The sequence below is a fragment of the Stylophora pistillata genome, chromosome 3 (assembly GCF_964205215.1).
Source record: "Stylophora pistillata chromosome 3, jaStyPist1.2, whole genome shotgun sequence".
In the NCBI taxonomy this organism is placed as follows: domain Eukaryota; kingdom Metazoa; phylum Cnidaria; class Anthozoa; order Scleractinia; family Pocilloporidae; genus Stylophora; species Stylophora pistillata.
In genome coordinates, this window is record NC_142521.1 from 33,590,667 (window position 1) to 33,617,407 (window position 26,741).

Genomic DNA, 26,741 nt, shown 5'->3' on the forward strand with positions numbered 1-26,741 from the left:
TAAACAATTCCGTATTAATCATTAATGGGATGTCTCCACGAAAAATTTCGAAATGTGAACAGGCTAAAAAAAATATATCTTCATGATATTTGTTGTTGTCCCTTCTTTTTTGTAAGCTTTCGTGCCTGATCCTCTCTTATTTTGCTTGTCAGTATATGTATTTGATGCAAGCAGGTGTGACTACTATGTCTTTAAATTTGACCCTTAGCAGTTCTAATCTTTCTCAGTTTAGCACAAGATAGCTTTCAAGCCTCTGCTCTGTTGGAATAAGGGAATAGCTTTTCCCTCTTACTGTGGCTTTCAAGCAACAATTTAATTTATTTTTACTCTGGTAGGCAGTTACACGAGACATGCTCCATGAGAGAAAACCGTTACCATGAAGATCCTGAATGAGGATGTTATTCGTCTCGTCAAGAGCAAGCGACAAATGAAAAAATATGAGCCAGTAACCCAAGGAGAATCGAGCCCCTGTCCATCGCATATCGTGCTCTGTTACACTACCACTGAGTCACAGATAAGAGAACTCTGCGGTAAGCTAAGACGTAACCAGGTTTATAATTGTTACATAAGAGCCATTTTTTGTGATTTTCAATATAGTGGCACATGTCATTCACTGAGTAAACTGAACGTACAACCAACATTGGGCCAATTTTTGCTTTCAAAGGAAAGCAGCCATTCGTTCTCCAGAAACGTAACCTGATGCTGCATTTTGTGACAATAAATCTTCTGCAGGATGACCTCATATATTGAGAACTCACCCCCAGGCCTAAGAATTTTTGCCGCTATTTATTGTTTTTTGAGCGAGTATATTTTCATTTCAGTGTCTTGAGTGTCTTGAGTGTCTTGAGTGTCTTGGGTGTCTTCATTGTGTGACAATTTCTACTTAAAATTAATTAGTCCGCACATTTGATGTGAGGCTTTGTGAAACTGAGTAACCCCACGTAAACTTGCATAAGGCTAAGTGACTGAATACTCTGCTTTTTGATGATGCGTCATGAAATGTTTCGAGTAATTTTAAACAGTAAGTAAATAATAAAAATGATGCAGAAATCGAAAGCATTCCAGATCGTCTCTCATAAACTGTTTATTGCATGGTTATTTCACATAAAGTAGTCCTTCTTGGTTGTGGTATATTCCGAGGCTGTTACTTGCTGGGTCCGCGAGACATGGATAGCCATACAAAGCTCGTTCTCCAGTCACTGTTGATAATTTTAAATAAACTTATGTTAATACAAACTTAGCGAGAAATGGCAATGTTTTTGGTGATATGATAGGATGACGACACTAATACAGAAGGAGAGGACCGTGAGAATATCAGAGTTGATGACACGGCTTACCGCGATGGTATCCAGGAACAATATGGTAGCCTACTTCAACAGTTGTGCATTTGTTGGTTTCCCACTTATATGGATAAGAGTGAGAAATGATAATGCGCGGGCATCTAGCAAAAATAAACAAACATTCTTTTTTTTTTCCAATGTACATTGTGAATCCCAAAATCCAAGCAGGTGCTATGCGTTTAGGTACTTGGTTTCTACGCCGTTGGCTTTTTTTTTTTAATTTTGCTTTTGTTGTTGTAAGTTATTTTTTTAATACCTACACTGCCCCAATTTCTGATTCAGCTACTTGACGCTTTCACTAGTGAGAATTTGTTTTGATACATGTAGCTGGAACGTCTATCGATTCTTACTACTGATCAGCTGCGTTATGTATTGAAAGATTTATGCAAAATTGCAAAATTTTGGAGCAAACTAAAAAAATCCGCTTTCGCTTCTTAATGTGAATTTAGAAAGTAAAGTAAAATGGGATCAGCTTGTAACAAAACAGGTGGGAAACTGGCAATCTCGTGGGCGGCGACAAACCACCATGAACTTGAGAAACAAGTTTGACGGAAAAAGCGATGAATCGAAAGCAAGGGAAACCGGATATATTAACTTACAGTCCATAGCTACAGCTTGAGTTGAATTTTCCAGGTCCATTAGGTATGTTAGTTAAGAATGAAAAAGAAAAAAGAAATGAAGAAATAAAGAAATAAAAAGGTATGAGATGTATAGAGTCAGTTACATAATTTGTTTCAAAACACCGATATCATTTTCGTACCTGGTAGTAAAACGTAACAGTGCTACTACTCATCAACACATCAACTCTAAAAGTTCCTGGAGGGGTATAAATATTTTCAGAAGTCAGAGTTATGTTTTATCAGTCTTATGTTAAGGCAAGCCTTATCATATTGTTTGAAAATTAACATTCTTTCAGCGTGTGTCCGATTATTGCAAGCAACAGATCGATGTCATTATAAAAGACCAACAATCTGATAGAAGCATCCAAGTGGCCAACTAGCTGTATCTGAGAGTGTCCTTAAATGTATTTATGACAAAACAGACTGCCCTCATATTTACATTTGCGTAGCCTTACCTTCTGTCTTTGCCAATTGATGTAAATCTTCATCGCTTAGTTTCCGACATATTATATTCTTGTCCAGAAAAGGAACACACAGGACAGAGTTCAGACAGCTGTTTGCTGCCCTCTGGAGATGACTGTTATTCTTGGAGCTGATACTCACAGCTAAGGTCCATCCACCTCCTGAAAGATCGAGAAATTTACAACTGAAGGTGAGCATCCTCGTCATGGAATGTGGTTAAATAATTTCGTTTACGCGTGATCTTGAATCTGATTAGTTCTCGCAGTTACTTCCTTAAGGTGGCTCGTACCGGTTTTCATCGTTTTGATGGTTTGTAACTTCGAAAGAATACAACAGAAAGACTGACCAAGGCCAGTTGAACACTTTTACGGGGTTGAATTACATAATCATTGGTTATCCAAAAATAAGTGTCATTTCGTCACTAGCAGTTTCCATGGCAACGTTTTCATAGGCTTATTCAGACGCATTTTTTAGCTTGTGGCTTAAATAATTCGAAAACTAACCCGGTGACCCCCTGACTTTTTTCAGTGATTGCTCTAGGCACTTGAAAAGGAAAATGCACAAAGATTTTTAAAAAATTCTACGGAGCGGAATTTCAGAAAATCTACAAAAAGGGCAATTTTCACACATCGCAAATTTCCTTCCGTAGAATTTCCTAGTTCTTTTTTTTTCTGATGATTCCTTTCGACGTTATTATCATATTGGAACAATAAAAAGAAGGGGTCACCGGACTTGTTTTCATGCAACAGCTTTCGTGAGTTTAGCAATTTTTGAAGTTTCAAAGTCTTCTTCCACTTCAGGTAGATTATCCTTCACTTGAGTTCTTCTTTTTCCGCCGTCGCAAGATTTCATATCGGTTGAATATTTCTTTTAAATGTGAAGTGAAACAACCTTTACTTCTCCGAAAATCGTCTTCGTTATCTTAGTTTCTATCTCCTGCATTCACAGTGGCCGCTCAACACATCAAATACAAGCTCTTAGGTAAACTTCTCACATAAGTAGAAAAAATCCTCGCGCCGCCATCTTTGTTCTAAATTTTCGTCTTTTAATCTCGCGCTTCTTTCGCACGTTTCTCTCGCGCGTGACGCAAGAGTGATCTGTTCCCCGCGTGAGGAAACTGGTACGAGCCACCTTAATGTACCTGACGGAACTTGATTGGGGTGCAATTCGTTATATTAGCTTTAGACCATAAAAATGACTTTCTAAACATATATTTCATACACAAAAAAACTAACAAAAGTCTTTATTTCGTGTTCGTTTTACCTACCATGATTTTCCATATCACAATATACTTGTGCGTCTCTATCTCCAATCTTTATCCAATAATATCCACTCTCTGCCAGAGGCAATTCTTTGTGTATTTCTGCGCACGACTTGAAACCGTTTCCCTAAATCAAAAGGAAAAAAAAGTCATCAAGTTAACTTTACTAGTTCCTGCATTGAACTCTGAAGGTAATCAAAGCAGCCAGCTATTTCTTGTAGATGCAGAAAAGAAAAAAGAAGGAAAAATAAATCAATTTGATTTACTTGGATTGTTGTACATTTTTCCAAATTGTGGTAAAGATGTCTCTTCAACACAACGAAGTTTACAGCTTCTTATACAGCTGTATATTGGGGAGCTTATGTTTCAATCTGAGCCCTGTATTTGTAGAAATTTAGATTGTATTGGAGATAAGTAAACCATGGCACAACAAAATCATACGTTCAGGAGTCTCTTGGGATTGTCCATGTACACATATCCTGCCCTCGGTCCATAATCTCCAGGAGGAGTATACTGGTCTGCGCCATTCAACTCACATGCTTTATCCTTTAAGCGGAAGTTTAAACTTTTACAGCGCAACTCTTTAGAACAATTCACAACACACTCAGAAAAATTGGCAGAAAAACTGGATATCGATAACATATGATCAGAGAGATAATGGGCATACACTGAGTGTATAGAGGAATGGCATTGCTCTGAAGCTTGGCAACCTCTTGCCAACATGACGACGAGGAACACCACGGGGAAATAATGCAGTAGCACGGTGGATATCATGATTAACCTATCGAAATCGAAACTTTGCAGTCAAAGTATTGTTATAAGTATAAGAAAACAAACAAACAAACAAACAAACAAAAACAAAACAAAAGATCAAAAATCAACAATGAATTTGAAGTATGTTTTGTTTAGTATTACTGCATCTGGTTGGAAGTTGTCGTGTAGAATTCCCGTATAGATTCTTAATGAATATATAGAATGAAAGAAAACCGTGATAAAACGAAAGAAACAAAACTTAATAAAGCATTCATTGGTTATATCTTTTAAAATTATACTTGGGCTGTTGTTAGCGGTGTGAATTAACAGTTTGAATTCATAATTTTCAACAAGAAAAAGTGATTTAAGGAGACATAATAGACATAATAATACACAATCAAGTTTTCCTTTGAGGGTATTGGAGGAAAATTATCTGTGTGCACTTCACAAACTTCTTCCAGGAAATCAAAACATCAGATAATTTCAGCGGATCACCCTCTGTACAAACCATCAATATAAATGAGTTTTTCTTAGTTGTAGCCTTCCGTTTGCAATTGAAAAAGGAAAACGGGCCGAAGAAGTAAATCTTCCCTGCTAAGGTGCGATTATTACATAACAAAATATTACGTCCACTTTAGTACAGATTTGCATACGGGGATTTTCTAGATAAAAGACAAAGCTCCCTCCAGTTCTCTTACCGAAGATAGCCAATGAAGTTATTTTCCTACTATGAAGGCGCGTTGACAGTTGTTCGTGGAGTAATTTACGTTGCCACTATGACTCATTTATAAATATCAAAAGCTCTCTTCATTTTTTAGGTTAATTGGATCTGTGATCTCCTGCGTGTACATTAGTTATTTTTTGTTTTCAATTATTAGTTAAGGTTATAGATCTATATTGTGGTCAGCCGCATGTTATATACAAGGAAGATTACATGAGAATCAAGCGATAAATTTAAGCAACAATAATATGCATCACCTACTAGGACAAATTGCTCCTTTGCAATTTTTAAACAAAGCACAGGTTTTCGAGCATAAAAAACAAAAAAAATTCCGTTCTAGTCATTTCAAATTTTTGCAGGTTGTTGTTATGGACAGTTCTGAAAGGTTTCAATCTAGGTAGCATAGACGTCCCAAAGATAAGCGAAAAGTAACTATAAGAGGCAAACAAAAGCTTAAAAAAACACTTTAAAAAAAGCATGTACTTAAATAGAGGAGCAGATACCTTCCAACAGAAGATACATCAGTCGGAGTTTCAATCCTGCATACTGCGCTTTTGAAACGATATTTACAGGGAGGCGTTAGGACTTTTCTTCACGACGGAGGGCTTATTGCCGCGAGGGGACCAGATCGAGATTAGCGTTCTTGGCGCGAATTTTTTACTTTAAGCACACCCCTTTTTTTTTTCACGACGGACACGAGCGTAGAAAGCGCGCAAAAATAAAAATTGTAAGCCCGTGATGTAAACAAAGAAACAAAAATTGCTTTATGCTGTGCGTTCGCACTTGAAATAACGAAAATGTGTTCATTTAAAAAAGCTAGGGAAATGCTTTTATAAATAAGCCATGATATGAACGTCATCAGTGACGAAGAACTACTTCTATTGCTCGAAGAAAACACGTCAAGAAACCTCGAATTCAGCTATGGCTTGTAGAAGCGATTTGACCTAGATGAAATTTCTGAGCCAGAATGTACCCATGCTTGGGTTTCAAAATTGTTAATATTACACTTAACAAAGTAAACAAGTCGCATGTACAGAGGTTACCAAGAAAACTGTCGGTAAAGAAACTCCTAAAAGTTTATATGAATGCGTTTTTTAACACAAAACTGAAATTGTCAGTTAAATTTGTATTTAATAAGATTTTGTAAATGAAAGACGAGTGTGCAGAAACGGGGAGAAAGCTCGAAAGACAAGTAAATAAAAGGCCGTTTACAATGCAGAAAAATCGGGTACGGACTTGTCAAAAAATTAGTTTACGGACCTGACATTTTTGCCCGTGTAAACAATCCGTACTATGATTCGAGAGATGGGCGCGAAAAATTAAACGAGTAAATACGGTACACAAGTTCGATAACAGCACACAGCTGTACCAAATGCTGTAGTCCCATGCAAGAAATTGGTCCGGTCCCCCAAAAACCTCAGTGCAAACGCAACCTTGCTAACTTGGTCCTTATGCCTCTTTTTGTTCGACCCTTGATAAAACATCATCCGTGTAAACGGCAGAAATTATACGGTCCGTACTACTTTTTTGACAAATCCGTACCCAATTTTTCTGCCGTGTAAACGGCCTTTTATAAGTAAACAGGTCGCGTTGAATTTTAGTGTGACAAGACAACTCTCGGCAGACAAGCTCCCGAATGAATTTGAACACAAAAACAAATGAAATTGTACTTATGAAGACTTCTCTTTCTCTTCCTCGTGCGAATCCATTTTCAGAAGCTCTTTTTGGTGTTGATAACGTTGTGCTTTTTTGCTACGTACAATCTAGACCATTCGCGGTCGTGGAAAATCAGCACGGAGGCCACAAGCGCCTAGGCGGCCGCTGTGACAAATCGCGACGACCTCTTGACATGCGTAGTAGGCAAAATATTCGAAATCTCGCTTCCGGTTCGCCTTCATGAATCACGAACGCCTGGTGCTTAAGCTCCCTGTTATCTTTTTATCGACACCATGGTGCGATTTCTCGCAAAAATCGTGGCAGGATCCTAAGCCCACTTTAGGGATAGCTCTACAACAGATTACAAGCTGACTAGGTGATTGAGCATGCGCAAGTGCTGTAAGAGTCAGACTAAACCCAGTACAGTGAATCTAATCGCCTCTAACTGAAACATGATGAAAATACCTTTGTTCGCCTCAAAAATTAAAATTTATTTCGAAAATAGAGAGTATTGCGAGGAGAATTTGAATTTGGGAGAAACACTCGACCACGTCTTGTTTTAATTTTCGACCCACTCTTCCATTTGTGCTCTAGCCGCTGCCTGAGTGCTTTACAACAGAACAGAGCTCAATATAAGCTTCTTTTAATGTTACCTGAATAATTGATAACTAGACAGAGAGAGAAAATATATTGGAAAAGTAATGTAAACAACCAAATTATCTCACTATTTTTCTTAGATGCAGACAACGCATGCAAAGATAAATAAGCAATCCTTAGCGTATTTATTTGCAAGCTACATTGCATGATGTTTTAATCAAAGAGCAATTAACTCATCTTCTTATTATATAGCAAGGAAGTCCTGAGGTGAATCTTAGCACTGTAATTAGCTCGGGATTTTTCCACGGAAACGTTCATACACCACGTTTTTTTGTTCGAGAAAAACGGAAAATTCAAAATAAGCAAGTCTATCCGAGTACATCAAAATCAGTTACTTACTAACCTCGCTTGTTTGAGCCGTACTGAGTAACATTAGGGACCTTAAGAAACAACGACGGCGACGGCAACGAGGACGTGGAAAACAAGAGATCTAATTGGCAGAACAGTAGTTCAGCACGTGCGTTTTGAAACTTTGTACATTTCATAGCCGTCCTATGCAAACAACAAAGTGAAATCGCCAAAATTTGCGTCGTCTGCGAACCAAAACCGCGACGGCAAACTATTTTAATTTCCATTTGGAACTCAACGACTGCTTTATAAGTCATGCGGAAGTTGAGCTGTGGCGCTATATGAGACAGTAAGCTCCTGCAGCAATATTTGAAATTCTAACTAAGAGTAGAAATTCATTTTTTAATCAAAGTCTTCCTTGGCGTCGTCTTCGTGGTTTCTTAAGGTCCCTATTGGCCCTCGCTCGTTCTTGTGCAGATGCTCAGTCTGCACTGCCACGACCTTAGGCCAACACACCCTGCCGGTGCGGCTCTTGCACTCGTTTAGTAAGAGGTTATTATTCGGTGTTGCATAAATCTTTTCTAACCGAGGTCATTCGAAACACCAACCACCACTCAGGTCTCCTAGTTTAATTTTAGTTTCCGGATGTTAATGGTGGATTTAGAGGCAACTAAATCTGTATATCGAGCTTTGATCACATGGAGATGTTGTCTGAAGTAAATTCTTCCTCATCTGAAGTATTCAAGCCAAGATCAAAATATATGAATAGTCCCTGATTTTTTTATTTTAAAGCCAGAGGAATAGAGTCAAGAAACTTAATTGATAAATGCAAATATGACAGAAATAAATACAATGATTAAAAGTTACACGAGAGGTAATAGGTTATTCATTCTCATCATTTAATCCTCATTTAACCGTCCCTTGACCCAATGAATTAAAAAAACGAATGAAATTTATTTTGCCAGGGTCTGTTTTGGCTTGTGCTGTTTGCATAATCAGTCCTTTTCGAATGAGAATGCAATGCCTGCATCTTGTAAAGTCTGTGTGCAAAGAGTACTATCATAGACTTTGAAACAAGTCCAAACTCAAAAGTTTCCACTGACTGTTCACTGATCACTTTGCATAAAGCATTCCTTCTTGGTCATGGTATATCCCGAAGCTGTGCAGTGGGTGTTCGGGACAACGATAACCGTACAAAGCTCGTCCGTCGTAACCTGTTAGTTATGAACAAATCAGACAAGTGTTGATGCTCAGTATAGCCTATCAGTATATACTTTGTTCACTCTTGTGCATTACAGAATTATAATAAAAAGAATACTTAGAACACGCTGAGAATTAATTTTATGTAGGACATATCGATTTTAAATAATGTGATAATATATGCAACTTTACATGCCGACTACCTTCATGTTGATTTACATTCATTTACTCGTCAATAGTAAAGCCGGGCAATGCTATTAATTAACTTTTTATTGCTATATGGAACCTCCAGTGCTTCCCGATAATTCAAATAAGAGAGCGAAGCGGAAACGCATGACGGAGACCTGCTTGATTATCTCAAACACCGTATCATGCTCATCACAGCTACATTGTACCAGTGCATATATTTCGTGCAACTCCTTAAATAACTGATGTTCTTCTCCCGTCAGTCAAACACTTTGCCGTCATGCTGTTTATAGTTTACTTACTAACCGTTTTCCTGGTATCTAGACGACAACCACGTATGGCCACACTCCCGATCGTCATGTCCATCGAACACTACATTAAGGGGAAAAAATTAAAATTTAAAATAGACAGAAAACTAGTTTTTAACACTTATTGCAAGCCAGGCATTCTTCGCGAGGAAAGCTATTGAATCACATATCATTATCGCAAGGGGGGGAGAGGGGGAGGACAGTTGTCGGATCATGCCCTGAAGAGAAATTAACTCGGCGTTTTAAGACTCGACCTCTCTTCTAATTATTCCTAGTTAAATTTGATCTCACTTTCGGACATTGTATCAGGAGCAGTTAGGAGCACTAGAAGATGAAAACACTGTATAGATGGGAGCAAATTTAAACAACCTTAACTGAAGACGCCCCACCCAGATTCTCACATGTTTAGATATCTTCGTTTTAAATCAAAATAGTGGTGCGCTTGTTAAAGGGACTGAAAAAAGAAACAAACTGATGGGAAAGTAAAGAGCATAGTTTTTTTTCCTTTTTAATGTACATTTATTTTTGTATTTTTGTTTTGTTGTATTTTTTTATTCGACAGGAAATGCTTATCACCATAGCCATAATCATTATTATCATTATTAGAAGTAGTGCCTCCCGGTTAGCTCAATGGATAGAGCGCTGGACTGTTATGCGGGATGTCGAGGGTTCGAGCCCCGGCCGGACCAACACTCAGGGTCTTAAAATAATTGAGAAAAATTTGCTACCTTTCTCTAACATCAAGAAATGGTTAGATATTCTAGTCTTCTCGGATAGGGACGAATAAATGGAGGTCCCGTCTCCTGCAGGGTTAGGAGCAGGAGACGTTAATTTCCCACGCACGAGATTACTGTGGGATGGATGTCCTCCCCTGGGGTGGGATGGGTGGGTAACAGGACTCCCGTTGATATCAGTGTTTACTACACTGAAGGGGCTGTCCTGTATAAATAAAGATGTAACAGTGCAGTATTAGTAGTACTACTACTAGTGCTAGTAATAGTAGTACTATCATCATTAGCATTTTATTACGTATACATGTCCAAAAACAAAATCACCTTTTGCAAGTTTTCTTACAACTATGACACCCGCGCGCAATGTGATATCCCACGTCAATACCTGTGCAGCTGTTAGTCTCCCAGGTATATGGGTAAGAATGAGAGATGATAATTCGTGGACAACTTTAAAAGAATGATTGACAATAATTTTTTAAATGTAGATTTATATTATGACTTCCATGATTCATAGGAGTATACACAAAAGGACGAAAAATCAAAGAGGCTAAAATTAAAGGGCGGACAACAATCAAACACATAAACGAATATCCTTGAAAAATGTATACAGCTTGTTGATATTGTATAAAAGGAGAGATAGGTTGAGTAAGGAGTATATGAACTTACTTTCCCCGGTTGCAGGATGAGTTGAAATTTTCTGGTCCACTGGGTATCTTGATCCGAAAATACAAAAAAATACACAGTAACAAACATAACTGAAGTTAGGATGAATAAGCTATATCGATAGAGTGACTGGTGAGAGTTATTTTTATCGGGTTTCAAAACACTCCATATCAAATTCGTACCTGGTAAAAAGTCGTTTTAACAGTGTTATTACTCCTTAATATATCAACTCTAAACGTTCCTGAAAAATATATGGATATTATCATAAGCGGTATGCATAGTTTAAATCTCAAATTAAATGAAGTCGTATCTGAAGGCATATTTTTATACTTCATTTTGTGAGTGTTCGTAAATTACAAACCATAGAAGAAGATTTAACGTTTTAAGACAGACAAAAGTGGCACAAGACCTGCAGGTAAGATGGATGAGAATATCAATGATATGCTAATTGCACTTTGGCGCCACCTGTAGAGTTAATCTAACTTAGCAAACACACAACAACGTCAACCTGAAATGCAACTGTTTTGAGAAGGAGGGGGAGTGGGAGTGGGGGTGGGGTATTGATTTTGGTTTTATGAAATGAGTTAATAAATACTTTAAATTTCCCATCGTAAAGAGTCTCTGAGGCTGACATTGTCAGAGCTAATAACGGAATTGTGGGGGGAGGGTATTAATTTTGGTTAATGATTTATGAAGTGAGTTAATAAATTATGCAAATTGACCACCATAAAGATTTTGTGCAGCTGACGTTGTTAGAGTTAATAGAGGAATTGTGGGTTTTTGGTGTGGTTTATACACAGAAAGATGATTGGTGACGGGTACACGCTAACGTGAAAAACACAAGTATAGGAATCCGCAAGGATCAAAATTCTATTCTTGTGTTTTTCACGTTACACTATACAGTGTGTTATGTTCCATCCATAGTGTAGCTCCGTCTTTTTGTAACATCCCATTTTACTAACATTTTATAGTCTTTAAGCACGAGACTCAAGAGAACTTAACATCATTAGAATTTTCCAATCTGTACGCTACAGTGTATGTCAAACAAAGGAAAAATAAGCCGGAAAAAATGGCACGAAGGGAATCACGTACACGTATACCTTACCCTCTGTCTTCGTCATTTCATGTATGTCCTCGTCACCTAGTTTCCGACTTGTGATACTCTTGTCCGAAAAAGGAACACACAATATGGAGTTGAGACAGTGTTAGCAGTTCTCTGAAGATGATCGTTATTCATAGAACTGATACTCACAACTAAGGTCCAGTCCCCACCTGAAGATTAAACACTTTTAACATTGAAAGGTATGTGCCCACTGTATTGCTTGTGATCGAATATTTTCTGTCATTACGGAAAATGAATCTCTTAGAGTTTTTTAAACAATTGTAAAAGTACATCCTTGACCTACCATAATTTTCCAGACCACTGTACACTCGTGCGTCTTCATATCCAATTTTTATCCAATAGTATCCAATTTCTACTTGGGGCCATTCCTGCTGTATTTCCTTGCATGATTTTAAGCCAATTTTCTATTGGAAGAAGAGAGTAGAAGAAAAAAACAACTATCATGCTTATTTATATCACGTTTATAAGCTCCACTGGCCTCCACGATTCCAGGATCACTGCCAAGAAAAGTACTTAGCACACAACTGAATCATGATGTTAGACGATCAAATATCATTTAGCTAGTTAAGCTATCATCGCAATTTCTGAAGTGCAGTTATTTCTCTGCCAAAAAAAATTAGCAGATGAATTAGTATATGTAGTTTCTACGAGCCAGTTTTGACTGTTTAAATCCAATTGATGCCAGTTGCGAGAATTTTATTATTTAGTGCGACTAGTTAAAAAAGACATATATATTACAACCCTCAATGCTTGTAGATCTATAAACACGTAATTTTTTAAGTACAGATTTTCTGAAGTAAGAAATTTGGAAAAAAATCAAACTTTGCCATGGTATAGTTACTGAGGTTAAAGCAAAGAATCGCCAACATCACCGAGCGGCTGTCTATGAACTAAGACTTACGGCTCAATCAACGATTTCAGTGACTCAATCAGCCATCACAATTTATATTTGTTTCAGTTAATTTCAAAACATTTTAATCGGTTTCTTTCAACTTGTTACTAAACAGTAAAAAATGAGCATGTTGGCGTCTACTTTTCCAGTTATCAGTGGTGAACGGTACCCTAATATTATGATAACTCGCCCAAACAGCAGCACATATATCCCTCGAATGGTTAAGTAAACCATTTAAAAGTCGATTTATTTTTCAGAGAAGAAAACTTGTCAGCAATACAACTGTGCCACACAAAAAGGCAATGCAAATTTCCATGTAATACTCATTCACGTATACTTAACATTATCAATCATTGTTAAACAAAATTGAACGGGTACATGGAAATTTCCATGTAATACCCATTTACGCGTAAAAAAATAATTTCAAACACCTTTGGCCATTAAACGGGTCCATGGAATTTTTCATGTACATGTAATACTTACTCGCGTATACAAAACAGTATCAAACATTCTTAATCAAAACAGGTACATAGAAATTTCCATGTAATACTCATTTACGTATACAAACAGTATCAATCATTCAGAACCAATTTAAACAGGTACAAGGAAATTTTCATGTAATACTTATACGATTTCATTGTGTCGGATAGTGCCTAACCAAAATGATCTATGGAAATTTCCATGAAATATTTATCCTCGTATACAAACAGTATCAAACAGTCCTGACCAAAGCGGTACCGGTACGTGGAAATATCCATGTAATACCCTTTCACACGCAAAAAATAATAATAATTTCAAACTTTCTTGGCCCAAAATGGGTGTATGGAGTTTTATAGTGACAAGTTTATAGTGTCCAAAATTCCTTTTCAAAACAAGTTTATGGAAATTTTCATGTAATACTCATTCGAATATTCAAAATAGTATCTGTTTCATGTTTTGCTAAACAAATTCTCCACTCGTCGTTATCTTTGGACCCTGATCCCGGCTTGCATGCTGGACGGCTCAGCGTGACAGCTTCTTTCCTAAAACCAGAAACAGGCTTCTCGTCCTTATATACGGATAATAAGTTCACGTTCCTCTGAACCGACATTTTGAGGCAGAAACTCACTGAAACACATAAATATAAGGATAAACAAGTTATTACTTTTTGCAGGTATTGGCATTGTTTACAGATGTTTTGACTGCAGGTTACTGCAAGTCAGCAATTTTGTCTCACTTCTTTTAGCAATTTAGTAACTGTATTATGGCATAGAAAATAAAGGAGTCAATGCCTGTAAAATGTGCAGCTTAAGTACATTTTATTTGTATAATTGTGTCTTACCTAGAGTATACGAGTCTCCAAACAATAATACAATCCCTCTTAGAGGCACGAGAAGCTTTATGATGTGCTGCATGAGGTCCACCTCATTCTCAGCCACAAACCAATTTGTGGCACTTTTCGATGTGTGCCAACAATAATGACACTGGCTCTTACGTTTACGTTTGTCGACGTAAACGTCGTAATCGACAAGTTCTCAGCATCAAAAGAAAATGGTTCACTTGGTTGTACGGAAATAGTGTTTGACTCATTCTCACCTCACCGTTTTTTTGGCTTGATTTTCCTCGCAGCCACTGGTAGAGGAACTATTTGCAGGTCGTTTGTCAGAACTTGATGTGGGGAACTGACTAAATTTCTCGGTACAACAGTTTATTGAGGTCGTCGGTGGGATTTAAGAACAACTTGAAACGTCCGGGAGAAGACTTTTTCCGAGGTTTATTTTACCTAAGAAACAATGAATGCCGTTTGAAATATCATAAAACCATTTTACCGTATCTTTTACGAATTACATTGGTGTGAAAAGTAAATTCGATTGAAAATGCGGCATCGCCGGCTCCGTCCAAACACGTTTAGCGGAAACGGAGACCAGAAGCGGAACTTTCTTGCGGCATTTTTGAAAAGTGTTACAGATTGATTGCTATTGTGCTCGCATTGCGAAATGCTTTAAATTTGTGTGGGAAATTTCATGTAAAAGGTAGTAAAAATTGAGAGTGAATGGTCAGAGTAAGCTAAACGCCGAAAGGAGGAAAATCCATTGCCATAGACAGGCCAAGTTTACTCAGTGCGGACCTTTTTGGAAGCCAAATCAAATGCAGCTAATCTAAGACACAAGAACATTTTTTCCTCCAAACTTATTTTTCTATTGCACGATAGAAAATGATCCTTATCTCGTACAAACTCAAAATGATCTTTCTTAGAGCAAATTCTCTTTTATTCTGACTGAAGCTTAAATTTTTCAGAATTCTCGAAACGAAACGTACCTTGAGTTTCCTTCGATCTTCACTCGCAGGCTTCATGTGAACAACAGACCCAGGATCAGTGCCATCCTGCGCTAGAATGGATGATTTATTGTAATGATGCAGTGTGCCGGCGCACCTCTCCGTTTTCTGTTTTCGCGAAGTACCACTTTCTGTCGGAATAGTGCCGCTTTTCCCTTTTTCCTTCTTTCGAGTAAGGTAGCGAGGACCCTCTACCACGTGTTGTTCCCTTATCTTTTCACTAACTGAGTTTTTTGAGCCTGGCTTGTCAAATAGCTGACCTGCATGAACCCTGAAGAATGTGCGACCACCATTTTGAATTGAGATCATTTAAGCCGTATCGTTTGTTTATTGGTTAATATGCACACCCCATAAGAAATTCTTTTGTATGCCCGATGACGTAGGAGTTTTCAAATTTCCGACAGCCGCATCACGCTGTTGAGGAAACTGTTAGTTTTTTCAAACTGAAATAGGAATACATGAACGGCTATGGATATTATGGATTACTCTAGTTCGGTTGCAGAAGAGCCACTGTCACTCTCGATTCCTTCAAGTCTCGCCGAGGAGCCTTTGGTAGAGACATCAGTTACTGAAGAAAGCTTTGAGAGCCGAGCTACGAGAATAGAAGAGTCAGCCGTGGAGGTATTTCAACCTCTCTTAGCAAGCACGCCTGCTAAACGGAAAAGGGAAGCCTCGATCGAGTACCGAATCGTTAGACTCTTCAAGAGCTGAAACACCACTCTCGCCTGAGCACAGAGCTTCCAAAGTGTAAGAAGTAGAAACTTCTAGCGCTGCAGGTTGTGAGGACGATCACAATGTAGTCATTTCTGAAAATGAAAGCTTCAGCGGTAACAAGGCGCAAAGCGGCAACCTTGAAGGTAAATTTCTAATCAGCTCTTCCCTAACTTCAAAAACAGAACGTTTTTCTTTCTGTTTGAGGATAATAATTCTCAATTCAGAAACACTGCAGCTGATATAGGGGGAAAAGTAGAGGAATTCTTTGATGTTCTCAAAGTAACAGATCTCGTTATGAACAGTGGGAAAACTGTTTGCCAGCTTATACCGTCCGTACAATTGAATACCTATTCACGCAGCCAAAGAGCAATTAAGAGCTCCTCCAAGTGTTTTTCCTCCAGTGTTTAAAATGATGCTAAAATCGTGGACGTGGCTGAAAAAAAAAAGGATATCAGTGTATTCCAAAAGTTAATTTTTCCGTCTTATCCAAAGTAAAAAACGAGATAGGAACGAACTGACCTCAAAAACCCAACGCCGGAAACGCGCAAAAATGAGAGAACTAAAACTTCATTTCATCAAAGTTGAAGATCAGTCCAGGAGGTTTTGCCCCGTTTTGAAAGAATTTGACAAGTTTCCGACTTTAGACGTAGAGGAAGACCGGGAATTCAATCGGGCTTTGGGCGGCGCATCCAAAGCAAGTAAAAAAGGCTTATTGTGAACATTGTGAAGAACACGTATTAGTGAGCTGGATTTGCACTGCAAAGTGGAGCGTCATAAATCCATAATACAGCAACTAGGATAGTGGAACAATCTTGACGCCCTAATCTATAAGCTACCGTCTCCTGGAAAATTAGAGGATCAATAAAAAAGGCAGTTTTCATTTCGATGTATTTTGATAAATTTTTTGATGTAAACAAGAATTGTAACAGAAGGGCCGAGTTTACGTAATTTTTGTCATTAAGTCATTTATTTTAAGCCTGTATTATGTACGGGCAAGGTCGAAGGAATGCCTGACCTTATAATGTTAGATATTTCAAGTTTTGATTTGAAAATATCTGACAAAGACACATTGTCTGCAATTTAGAAAGTTTCATCATACTTTTTAGTTGTCATCTTAGCCAAATTAAAAAAGGATAAGTTGATATTTCTAACCTAGTAAACAAAGAGAGACGTATCTGTCGTAGGAAAAGTTTACAAAGTGAAAAGACCTGGAGGTTGCGATGGCGAGAAGTGTCATGCTGCTTCTTTGAAAGAAGGAAAGGCTCTAAAATCCAAAGCGATAATTGTGGTAATTGGATAGGAAGTATCACGAACTCCCGCAGTGACATATCGTAACGCATTCCTTAGGCCTAGTTTATACGTCACGTTACGGTCGAATTTAATTCAGACGAATTCGTCGTTCCGTCGACGTACATCGTGGCTTGGTTATATGCGTCGAAATCAGTTTGAACCGAATTTATTTCTCTTCCCAAATGCAGTGCCTCTGGTCAGAGGTGTCATTTTGAAAAAATTGAAATACATCAAGAAAATGCATGCATTTCATTATACGCGAATCTCGGTGCGACGTTAAAACTGAAGACGCGTTATCGATATTTTATCCGTCTACCAAGACGGATAAAACGTCAAGGACGAATTTAATTTACCAGACGAATTTAATTCGTTTTAGACGTCGCGCTATCGTCGAATTTAATTGCTTGTGCGACCTTGAATTAAATTCGTCTGAATTAAATTCGACTGTAGCGCAACGTATAAACTATTAGTGTCGTTTATTAGAGAGACTGGGTTCGAAATAGCCATTACAGAGTGGACGTAAACACCAAAACAGCCAACAGCGTAACGACTTAAAAAAAAAAAAAAAACAATCAATCGATATTATTTTGTTGCTGGCTATGCCATATAGAGCAGAAGTGGGGAAGAGTAAATGTTTTGGTCGTCTTTTTGTAGAGAGAGGAAAAAAGGCTGCTTGGGTGATTTGTTTCCGCCGTTCGCTGTTTTGTTGTTTACGAGTTACAGTCCTTTACCTCAAGATGAAGGCACGAAGGCGATTATTTAGCCTGGTTCTCTGACGATACAAGGCGCCCTCGTGATTTTGACGGATATTTGAGAAACTGGATTCAGACCGTCTGAGATTTAGGCTAATATCGACTCAAAGTTACGAAATATTCATCACTTCTGTGGGTTTCTGTATATTTTAGGCAACAAAATCTGGATGTGCTGAGAAATGCTTAGAAGCCGTGGATCTCGCAGAGATGTGCATGATAGGTAGGAATCTTCAGGGCAATAACTCGCTGCAAACAAGGTAAATCGCACTTGATTGGCTATGGATGCACGCCAAACTAAATGAAAGGTATAGTACATCTTATGTTGTCCTTTAGTTGCACCAACAAGTTTCTTCTCGTATATAGTCTAAATCATAAATCAGAGTAAATTAAATAAAACGAATCTGTAACCATTCCTTTTATAACGTGATTCATGAACAAAAAATTCCTTCAAATCTAACATTTGTCTTTATAGGTAAAACTAAATTTGGACACACTCATGAAGCTGCTGACCAGATGTTTAACAAGTAAGAATCAGAGTTTCATTTTCATTGAATACAGTTGAGAGGAAAACTCTCTTTGAGAATAGTTACATTGCAGAACCATCTTATTAATGCTGCCGATTTTAGTCAAAGTTTCACTGCTGGGATGCTTAATTGGCAGCTTCAAAATACTAAATGTTGTTGTTAATTGATAGTCATATTAAATTATGTCTTACAGGCTTTCTGAATTTTTGGTAAAGAAGGACACAAGAACCTCTATAGGTACTGTTAGGAGGAATGCAATCAGTAAACTTCTAGCTTGGAAAATGAGTAGTAGTAGTAGTAGTAGTAGTAGTAGTAGCAGCAGCCTCAGTAGCAGCAGTAGTAGCAGCAGCAGTAGTAATAGTGGTAGTAGTAGTAAAACTTTATTGAAATTGTCATTGCATGAAGAGCCATCCTAAGCTAGGGAAAAATCCCTTACTAATTTGGGGACACTAAAAAAGAAAAAAGACTAGGAGCTATTTACAGTAGTATATTTATTAATTAGTTAACTAAGAGAAAATCTATAGTTAACTAATTACGGATTAGTAATAAAAAATATATATAAAATTCAAGAGGAGCAGAGTAGATTTGTATAACTATTGAGACGGTCATGTAGTTATATTTTAAGCCTTCAATTGATTGATGTTTATCCTCTCCTGACAATATGGATGGATACAATATCTTAAAATGTTTTCTCTAGTTAATTGATAGAGCTTGTGACCTCCTTTGAGAGTTGTTACACCCCAACTCCAAGGGCTGCCGAGGTTGAGCATGTTTTAACTGTGAAGGAGGGGATGTCACCCATTTCACTGGGGGAGTGGCAAAAAGGAAAACTGGAAACCGGTAAACCCTCATCCACTGAGAACAGTGGTTAACTGTAGTGAAAGTAAGTGGAAATATCTGCTGTACAATGGAGAATAAATAGAAACAAAAAATCTCAACAATACTTTCCATTAACAATTATACTCTGTTCATACACTGAAGATATCTCTTTTGCTCAGATGGAGTGTGATGATCTTACATTTTAATTCTTAGCATTGTACAAGACCAATAATGATAATAATAATTGTAAATAACAATAATATTAGTAACAATGACAAGTACTATTAGAAAAATCACAAACTGATCTCTGTTACAGCTTGATGGTATTACAGCTGTAAGTTACTTAAATTAGAAGCTTATTTATTGTTGAGGTCATTTCATTCTCTACTGTCTGGTTCATGTCCTTCAAATATTAAATTTCTGGAATAAGTGTTTTTGCTACAGTTTTTTAAGCTTGCTTTTCTTTATTTATGTCACGCTGATGCAGAAATAAATGTTGATGTCCCCCCAGATTATGTCATTCCAGATACAGAGAAGCTTGAGCATCAACGGTTCAGGTCAGAATTTGGAAAGTAGATTGTCAAAATATAAGATTTTCAGTTATAATCAATTCACACTTGTGAATGGAAATTTCCATAGATCTTCCAGTAGAATGGTAAAATATAAGATTTTCAGTTATAATCATTTCACACTTGTGAATGGAAATTTCTATAGATCTTCCAGTAGAATGGTAAAATATAAGATTTTCAGTTATAATCAATTCACACTTGTGCATGGAAATTTCCATAGATCTTCCATTGACATGGCAAGATTTAAGATGTTCAGCTATGATCAATTCACACAATGTGCATGGAAATTTCCATGGATATTCCAGCAACATGGCTCAAATGAAAGAATTTTTGAGTCATGATCGATCCAAACAATGTGCATGGAAATTTCCATAGATCTTCTGTATGATAAAATGACGTATCTTAGATATTCAGTTGCAATCGACTCACACGTGCATGAAAATTTTCATAGACCTTCTACTAACATGGTAAAATGTAAGATGTTCAGCTCTAATCGATCTTGGCATGTGCATGGAAATTTCCATAGACCTTCCATTAACATGGTATAATGTAAGATATTCAGCTATAAATAGATCTACATATGTGCATGGAAATTTACATAGACCTTCCATTAAGATGGTACAATGTGAGATGTTCAGATCTAATCGATCTAGACATGTGCATGGAAATTTCCATAGACCTTCCATTAACATGGTATAATGTAAGATATTCAGCTGTAATTGATCTAGACGTGTGCATGGAAATTTCCATAAAACCTTCCATTAACATGGTATAATGTAAGATATTCAGCTGTAATTGATCGAGACATGTGCATGGAAATTTTCGTAGACCTTCCATTAAGATGGTATAATGTAAGGATGTTCAGCTCTCATCAATCTAGACATGTGCATGGAAATTTCCATAGACCTTCCATTAACACAGCAAAATTTAAGATGTACGGTTATAATTGATCCTGACATGGTGGAAATTTCCGTAGACCTTCCATTAACATGGTATAATGTAAGATGTTCAGCTCTAATCGATCTACACATGTGCATGGAAATTTCCATAGACCTTCCATTAACACAGCAAAATTTAAGATGTACGGTTATAATTGATCCTGACATGGTGGAAATTTCCATAGACCTTAATTCCATTAACATGGTATAATGTAAGATGTTCAGCTCTAATCGATCTACACCTGTGCATGGAAATTTCCATAGATCTTCCATTAAGATGGTACAATGTGAGATGTTCAGTTCTAATCGATCTAGACATGTGCATGGAAATTTCCATAGACCTTGCATTAACATGGTAAGATGTAAGATATTTATCTGTAATCGATCTAGACATGTGCATGGAAATTTCCACAGACCTTCCATTAACATGGTATGATGTAAGATATTTATCTGTAATCGATCTAGACATGTGCATGGAAATTTCCATAGACCTTCTACTAACATGGTAAAATGTAACATGTTCAGCTCTAATCGATCTTGACATGTACATGGAAATTTCCATAGACCTTCCATTAAGATGGTATAATGTAAGATGATCAGATCTAATTGATCTAGACATGTGCATGGAAATTTCCATAGACCTTCCATTAACATGGTATAATGTACGTAAGATATTCAGCTGTAATCTATCAAGACATGTGCATGGAAATTTTTATAGACCTTCCATTAAGATGGTATAATGTAAGGATGTTCAGCTCTAATCAATCTAGACATGTGCATGGAAATTTCCATAGACCTTACATTAACACAGCAAAATTAAAGATGTACGGTTATAATTGATCCTGACGTGGTGGAAATTTCCATAGACCTTCTATTAACATGGTATAATGTAAGATGTTCAGCTCTAGTCGATCTACACATGTGCATGGAAATTTCCTTAGACCTTCCATAACACAGCAAAATTTAAGATGTACGGTTATAATTGATCCTGACATGTATATGGAAATTTCCATAGATCTTCTATGGACATGGTAAAATGTAAATGTTCAGTAACATTCTAATCGATCCAGAAATGTCCATGGAAATTTCCAAAGATTTGCTTAAGTGACATGGTATAGTGTAACATGATTTTTTTTAGTCCTTTTGGATTATCATCTCTATGGTAATGTCTGCATATACATTTGTAAAAAAGATTCTCAGAAAAATCGCTGTCAGATACGCCATATCCTATTTTGAATATTTAAAGCACGGATGTATAAATTTCAGTAAATAGTTCTCAAAAGAAATTCTGTCTTTGTTGTAAAAGTTGTTGTAATCAATTCAACTGTGGAGTGGCTTTTATAGACTATTAAACTTTTTTTTCTTCAATGTAGTTGAGTGTCCTGGTTAGAATGAGACATTGTAGAGCACATGTTACCCGACATATACTGAAATGGCAAGAAAGCATCTCTTTCATTGTGGTTTTTACCAAATTTTCTTTACTTCAGAAAATCTGCACTTAAAAAATTATGTGTTTATAACTGTTTTGACAATTAACGAAAATAAATATATATATCTTGAAGCGTGAGTTTATAATATTTTGTCATGTTTACTTATTACAATTAATCAAAGTAATTTGTCAACTTTGTGCGCCATTGATTGTTGAAAGGACGACCCCTGTTGATGATATAAATCGTCATAGTAACCATAACTCAACAATAATAACGGCATTAAGTCATTCATTTATTGGTTCAGACTGCATACCCTATATAATACATATTACGTGGTCTCTGTGGAGTCAGTACAATCGAATGCTGTTAAAGGATGAATTGTTGTACCGGCGATGGTTCGACGAGAAGACTGGACGCGAAAACCTACAGTTGTGTGTCCCACAGCATTTGAAGGGAGATTTGCTGTAGGAGTTATATGACCAGTTTTGACACTTGCCAGTTCGTAAGACGACTGACAATGTGCGGAAACAGATTTACTGGTTTGGCCATACTGTGGATATCGAACTGTACTGTCAAGCATGTCGCATGTGTGGTTCCAGAAATGGACCAATTCCTCGACCGAGGGCACCTATGCCATCCATTAGGACTGGTTATCCACTGGAGAGGATTTAGATTGACATGCCTGTACCACTTCCTGAGACCAACAGGGGAAACAAGTTCGTTGCTGCTGTGGTCGACATGTACACCAAGTGGCCCGAGGCGTATGCCCTACCTGATCAAGCGGCCGAAACCACAGCGCACTCTGTTATGGACAACTTTATACGCCGCTTCGGTTGCCCTCGTGGAGTGCTTAGTGACCAAGGCCGTAATTTAATACCCGAACATTCCGTGGGTTATGCAGCTTGATGGGATCCATCCAACAGAGGACAACTCCTTACCATCTTCAGTGTGATGGGGGTGCGGAACGGCTTATCCGTACGGTTACTAATATCATTGCCAAGATTGCAGAGGAACAGAAGGAATGGGATCAACATTTGTGGTTGTTTTATCTTATTTTGAATGCGTGTTCTGTCATTCCAATGTGGTTCCTTGCGTCACCAGAAGTTGTTGCGACAGTTGCTTTGTAGATGATATTTCCGGTGAGGCACGCGCTGTCAAGAGGGCAAACGTTTCTGTTTCTGCAGTTGCATTTCTTTTCTCTGGATGCCTCATCGTCACAACAACTCCTGGTAACTCAATGAACTACATTGGAATGACAGAACATGCATTCAAAACAAGATACAACAGCCACAAACTCTCTTTCAAAACCGAAAATACTCACATGACACTGTACTTTCAAAACACATTTGGGACTTAAAGGAGCGAGGCAACGACTACAAGATCAACTGGCGCATCATCGAGAGGGGAAGCGCATACAAAGGCAAACCATTTCGCTGCAACGTATGTTTGGCTGAAAAAATTTGCACCTTGACCGCTCAAAAATGCCTCTCTCTTAAATAAAAAATCTGAGCTTGTAACGAAATGCCGCCGCGAAAACAAGTTTTTCACAGTATCCAATCAAATCAGAAGAAGCACGCGCGTGACCACTTCTATCTGTTCTTAAATTTTCAAAATTCGTTACCGTTTACTTCTCGTTGACAACTCTCAGTCTGATGATCGCCTAGAGCGTGAAACTGGAGTAACTAGTAATAATTTCCTTCTTTCACATTTGTATATATATATATATATATTTTTTTTTTTTAAGTTTTGAAAAGGGTTTATTCATAAAAAAACCAACTAAGTTACAAAATAAAAGTGCTAACGCACGTGGGCTTGGCCCCAACTAATTATTAATAAACAGGCCAAAGTTCCAAAGTTCAAGATTTCTTAAATATATACGAGTATCAGATATTACTAATATCAATATAAGGTTATAAGTAATTCCCAAATAGTTAGTTCTAATATTAATATAAGCTTAATCTATAATATTGGTATCGCTAAGGTAATGTAGACTAATATTAATGTAGCTAGGATTTTTTAGTGCTAAGTCGCAAATAATTCCAAGTTAATTTAATCAAATGTTACCATCCAAATCTGATTTACGAAAGTCGTGGTGTTGCTGTGGACTGGCGTGCAAGCGCTAAGAAAATCACCAGTCCCGATCGCATGATGCCAAATGACTATCCTCTTGACAGAGCTACACTTTGGGGGATGCGGCAGTTACGCATCCAGCGACCGATGGAGTAAATTTAGCTTTCACGCGTCTGCGATTAAAATTCGCTAAGAATTTTTCATATGTCACAGTCCCAGGGAAGAATAGTTCTGGTCCTATCTGTCACTGACTCTGCTATTTTGCTATTTAGTGTATGTTACCGTAGCTAAACCACTCTATAAAAGTCGCAAATCTGTAATGTCGAGCGAGTAAAGGTACGTGGAAGAAAATTGTTCTTTTGAATGTTCTATTTTTTATTTTTTCGATGTGATGTCATTTTGCCTCAGTTTCATTGATTCATTATTTTCAAATTACACTAGATCACTCACCTATACGCTAAATCTCGTTTTGAATCCTTCTTTATTTTTTTCTCAGTTCGTCAGCGGGCGGTATTCTACAAATCCTGCAATCTGATTGGTTCCGAGAGCGGGCAGTATTCTCCCCATCCGGCCCGCTCACAGCGGGCGGTATCCTTTCCGCTTCAGTCATTTTGAAGAACATCTCAAGCTTCAGATACAATGAATATATGAAGTTCATATATTTTTGAACTGCGGTATTAGATACGTATGATGCACGATCCTTGCAGTAGAGAGCGCTCTCTACTGCGAGGATCGTCTATCATACGTATCTAATACCGCAGTTCAAAAATATATGAACTTCATATATTCATTGCATCTGATTTATCATCATGGGTTTATTACGAATCAACTTAACGGCCTGCTCCCAGTTAGCTTGTTAGCTCAATTGGTAGAGCGTTGCACTAGTATCACAGAGGTCAGTGGTTCGATTCCCGTACAGGCCTGATTTTTTTCAGGTCTGATTTTCGCTATTGCATAAATAGCGCTCTCTACTGGGAGGATCGTTCATCATACGTATCTCAAGCTTCGTTGCAATTTTTCACAAAATTAATTAACATATCTCATTTTGCCGGCTGGGCATGATTTTTGAGCAAAGACTTTGGTCACGACCTTTTGACATTTTAAAACGGAACAGAGATAAATCTTCAAAGATTAATCGTCGTTGGAAATGAACGATACTTTCCGTAAGATCTTCGAGTGTTTTTTTTTTTTTTTGTACGGGAAAAAGTCGCACGGTCATTTAACTTTCGTGTGGTTGTCATAACAGTACTGTTGTTTATTCAAAGGCGTACGCTATTTTGTTCTTGTTTCAAAGTTTACTCGGAAGCCTTTTAAGTTACCTTTACAAATAAAAATGTTTCGGTGAAAGCTTTCTCTTTAATTTGAATAACGTCTGTTTTCTTTGATATCCCCTCGCTAACAAAATGTTATGTTTATGGAGGATTTTCCCGTGATTAAACTGGCAATTGTAGCCTAAATCATTCGGGTTCTTTTGGAAATCACTTTTTTACAAGTTAGAAAAAAATAAAAATGTCATTGACCAGCATAGATCGGTCTGTATTGGGAAAAACTGTGCCCTCTGTCTTGAGTACAGCCCTCGGCCTACGGCCTCGGGCGGTATCCAAGACCTCTGGCACAGTTTTTCCCAATACGGACTTCCCCGCTAGTCAATAACATAAATTTCTTAAGTTTCCTTCCTTCGTTTATTCAACCATACATCCATTTACTCTTCATGTATAGTTTTATTCGCGTATATAAGCCTTTGAATGAGGAGAATTCTGAAAGCAATATGGACAGACAAAATAACAAACAAGGACCTATGGGAAATATCGGGTCAGGTATATGTACCCGTTCAGATACAAATCGGTAGAAGGAAGAGAAAATGAGTTGGTCACACTTTGAAAGAACTACTAGGCATTATTATGTAATCATTGAAATGCTACCCCAGGACAGAAATATACGAAGAAGAGAAATCGTCGACAGCCGATGCTCGGGGAGGAGCTAAGGGTATAATTAATGGTCATAACTATTTTCTCCAATAAGCACCCAAGCCCTAATAAGCGCCCACCCCTATGGGCATAGTGTCAAGCAAGCGCCCCCTTTCCCCCTTTCCCCCTCGAGCCCTTCCTCTCCTCAATCACCTTCTTAAATGTAAGGGATTTAGGGAAAAAAAAGGAATTTTGAAGCGCCACTTTATCAATTACTTTATAAGCATCAATAACAATGAAATCTGTACGGGGAAATAACTAAAAGCTCCCTTGGTTAAGCGACCTCCACCCTTAGATAGGCGCCCGAGCGCTTATATATAGAGAGAAGTAGGGGATATCAATTCTAACTTTCAAAAGAAATTTGGATTTGGAAGTCTGGAAACTCTTATGACGCAAACTATAAATACATCGCTTTCCTTCACTCTGAGAGAGAGTTTAGTAGTATTCATATTTCATATATTGAAACCAATCCGTAAACTAATTTTATTACA

The 26,741-nt window shown here is 37.6% G+C and overlaps 1 protein-coding gene, 2 long non-coding RNA genes and 1 pseudogene across 4 annotated transcripts; 2 read left to right on the plus strand and 2 right to left on the minus strand.

Annotated features, from left to right (window-relative positions):
* Positions 1–45: 45 nt before the first annotated feature.
* On the plus strand, positions 46–24,983 carry LOC148735725 (uncharacterized). Its single transcript, XR_015999119.1, has 4 exons — positions 46–174; positions 336–530; positions 1,275–2,612; positions 24,780–24,983. It is a non-coding gene; the product is annotated as an uncharacterized LOC148735725 (long non-coding RNA).
* LOC111331681 (uncharacterized) lies at positions 8,588–13,371 on the minus strand (annotated as a pseudogene).
* On the minus strand, positions 14,529–16,118 carry LOC148735726 (uncharacterized). Its single transcript, XM_088754735.1, has 2 exons — positions 15,160–16,118; positions 14,529–14,623 (listed from the first exon to the last, which is right to left on the minus strand). Exons 1-2 carry the CDS (start codon positions 15,484–15,486, stop codon positions 14,615–14,617), a joined length of 336 nt encoding a protein of 111 aa, XP_088610861.1. The 5' UTR covers positions 15,487–16,118; the 3' UTR covers positions 14,529–14,614.
* LOC148735727 (uncharacterized) lies at positions 17,503–22,151 on the plus strand. 2 transcript variants are annotated; one of them, XR_015999140.1, is made up of 4 exons: positions 17,503–18,190; positions 18,406–18,457; positions 18,651–18,694; positions 19,166–22,151. It is a non-coding gene; the product is annotated as an uncharacterized LOC148735727 (long non-coding RNA). The 2 variants fall into 2 exon arrangements; XR_015999139.1 differs by having other exon boundaries at positions 17,506–18,238.
* Positions 24,984–26,741: the final 1,758 nt, after the last annotated feature.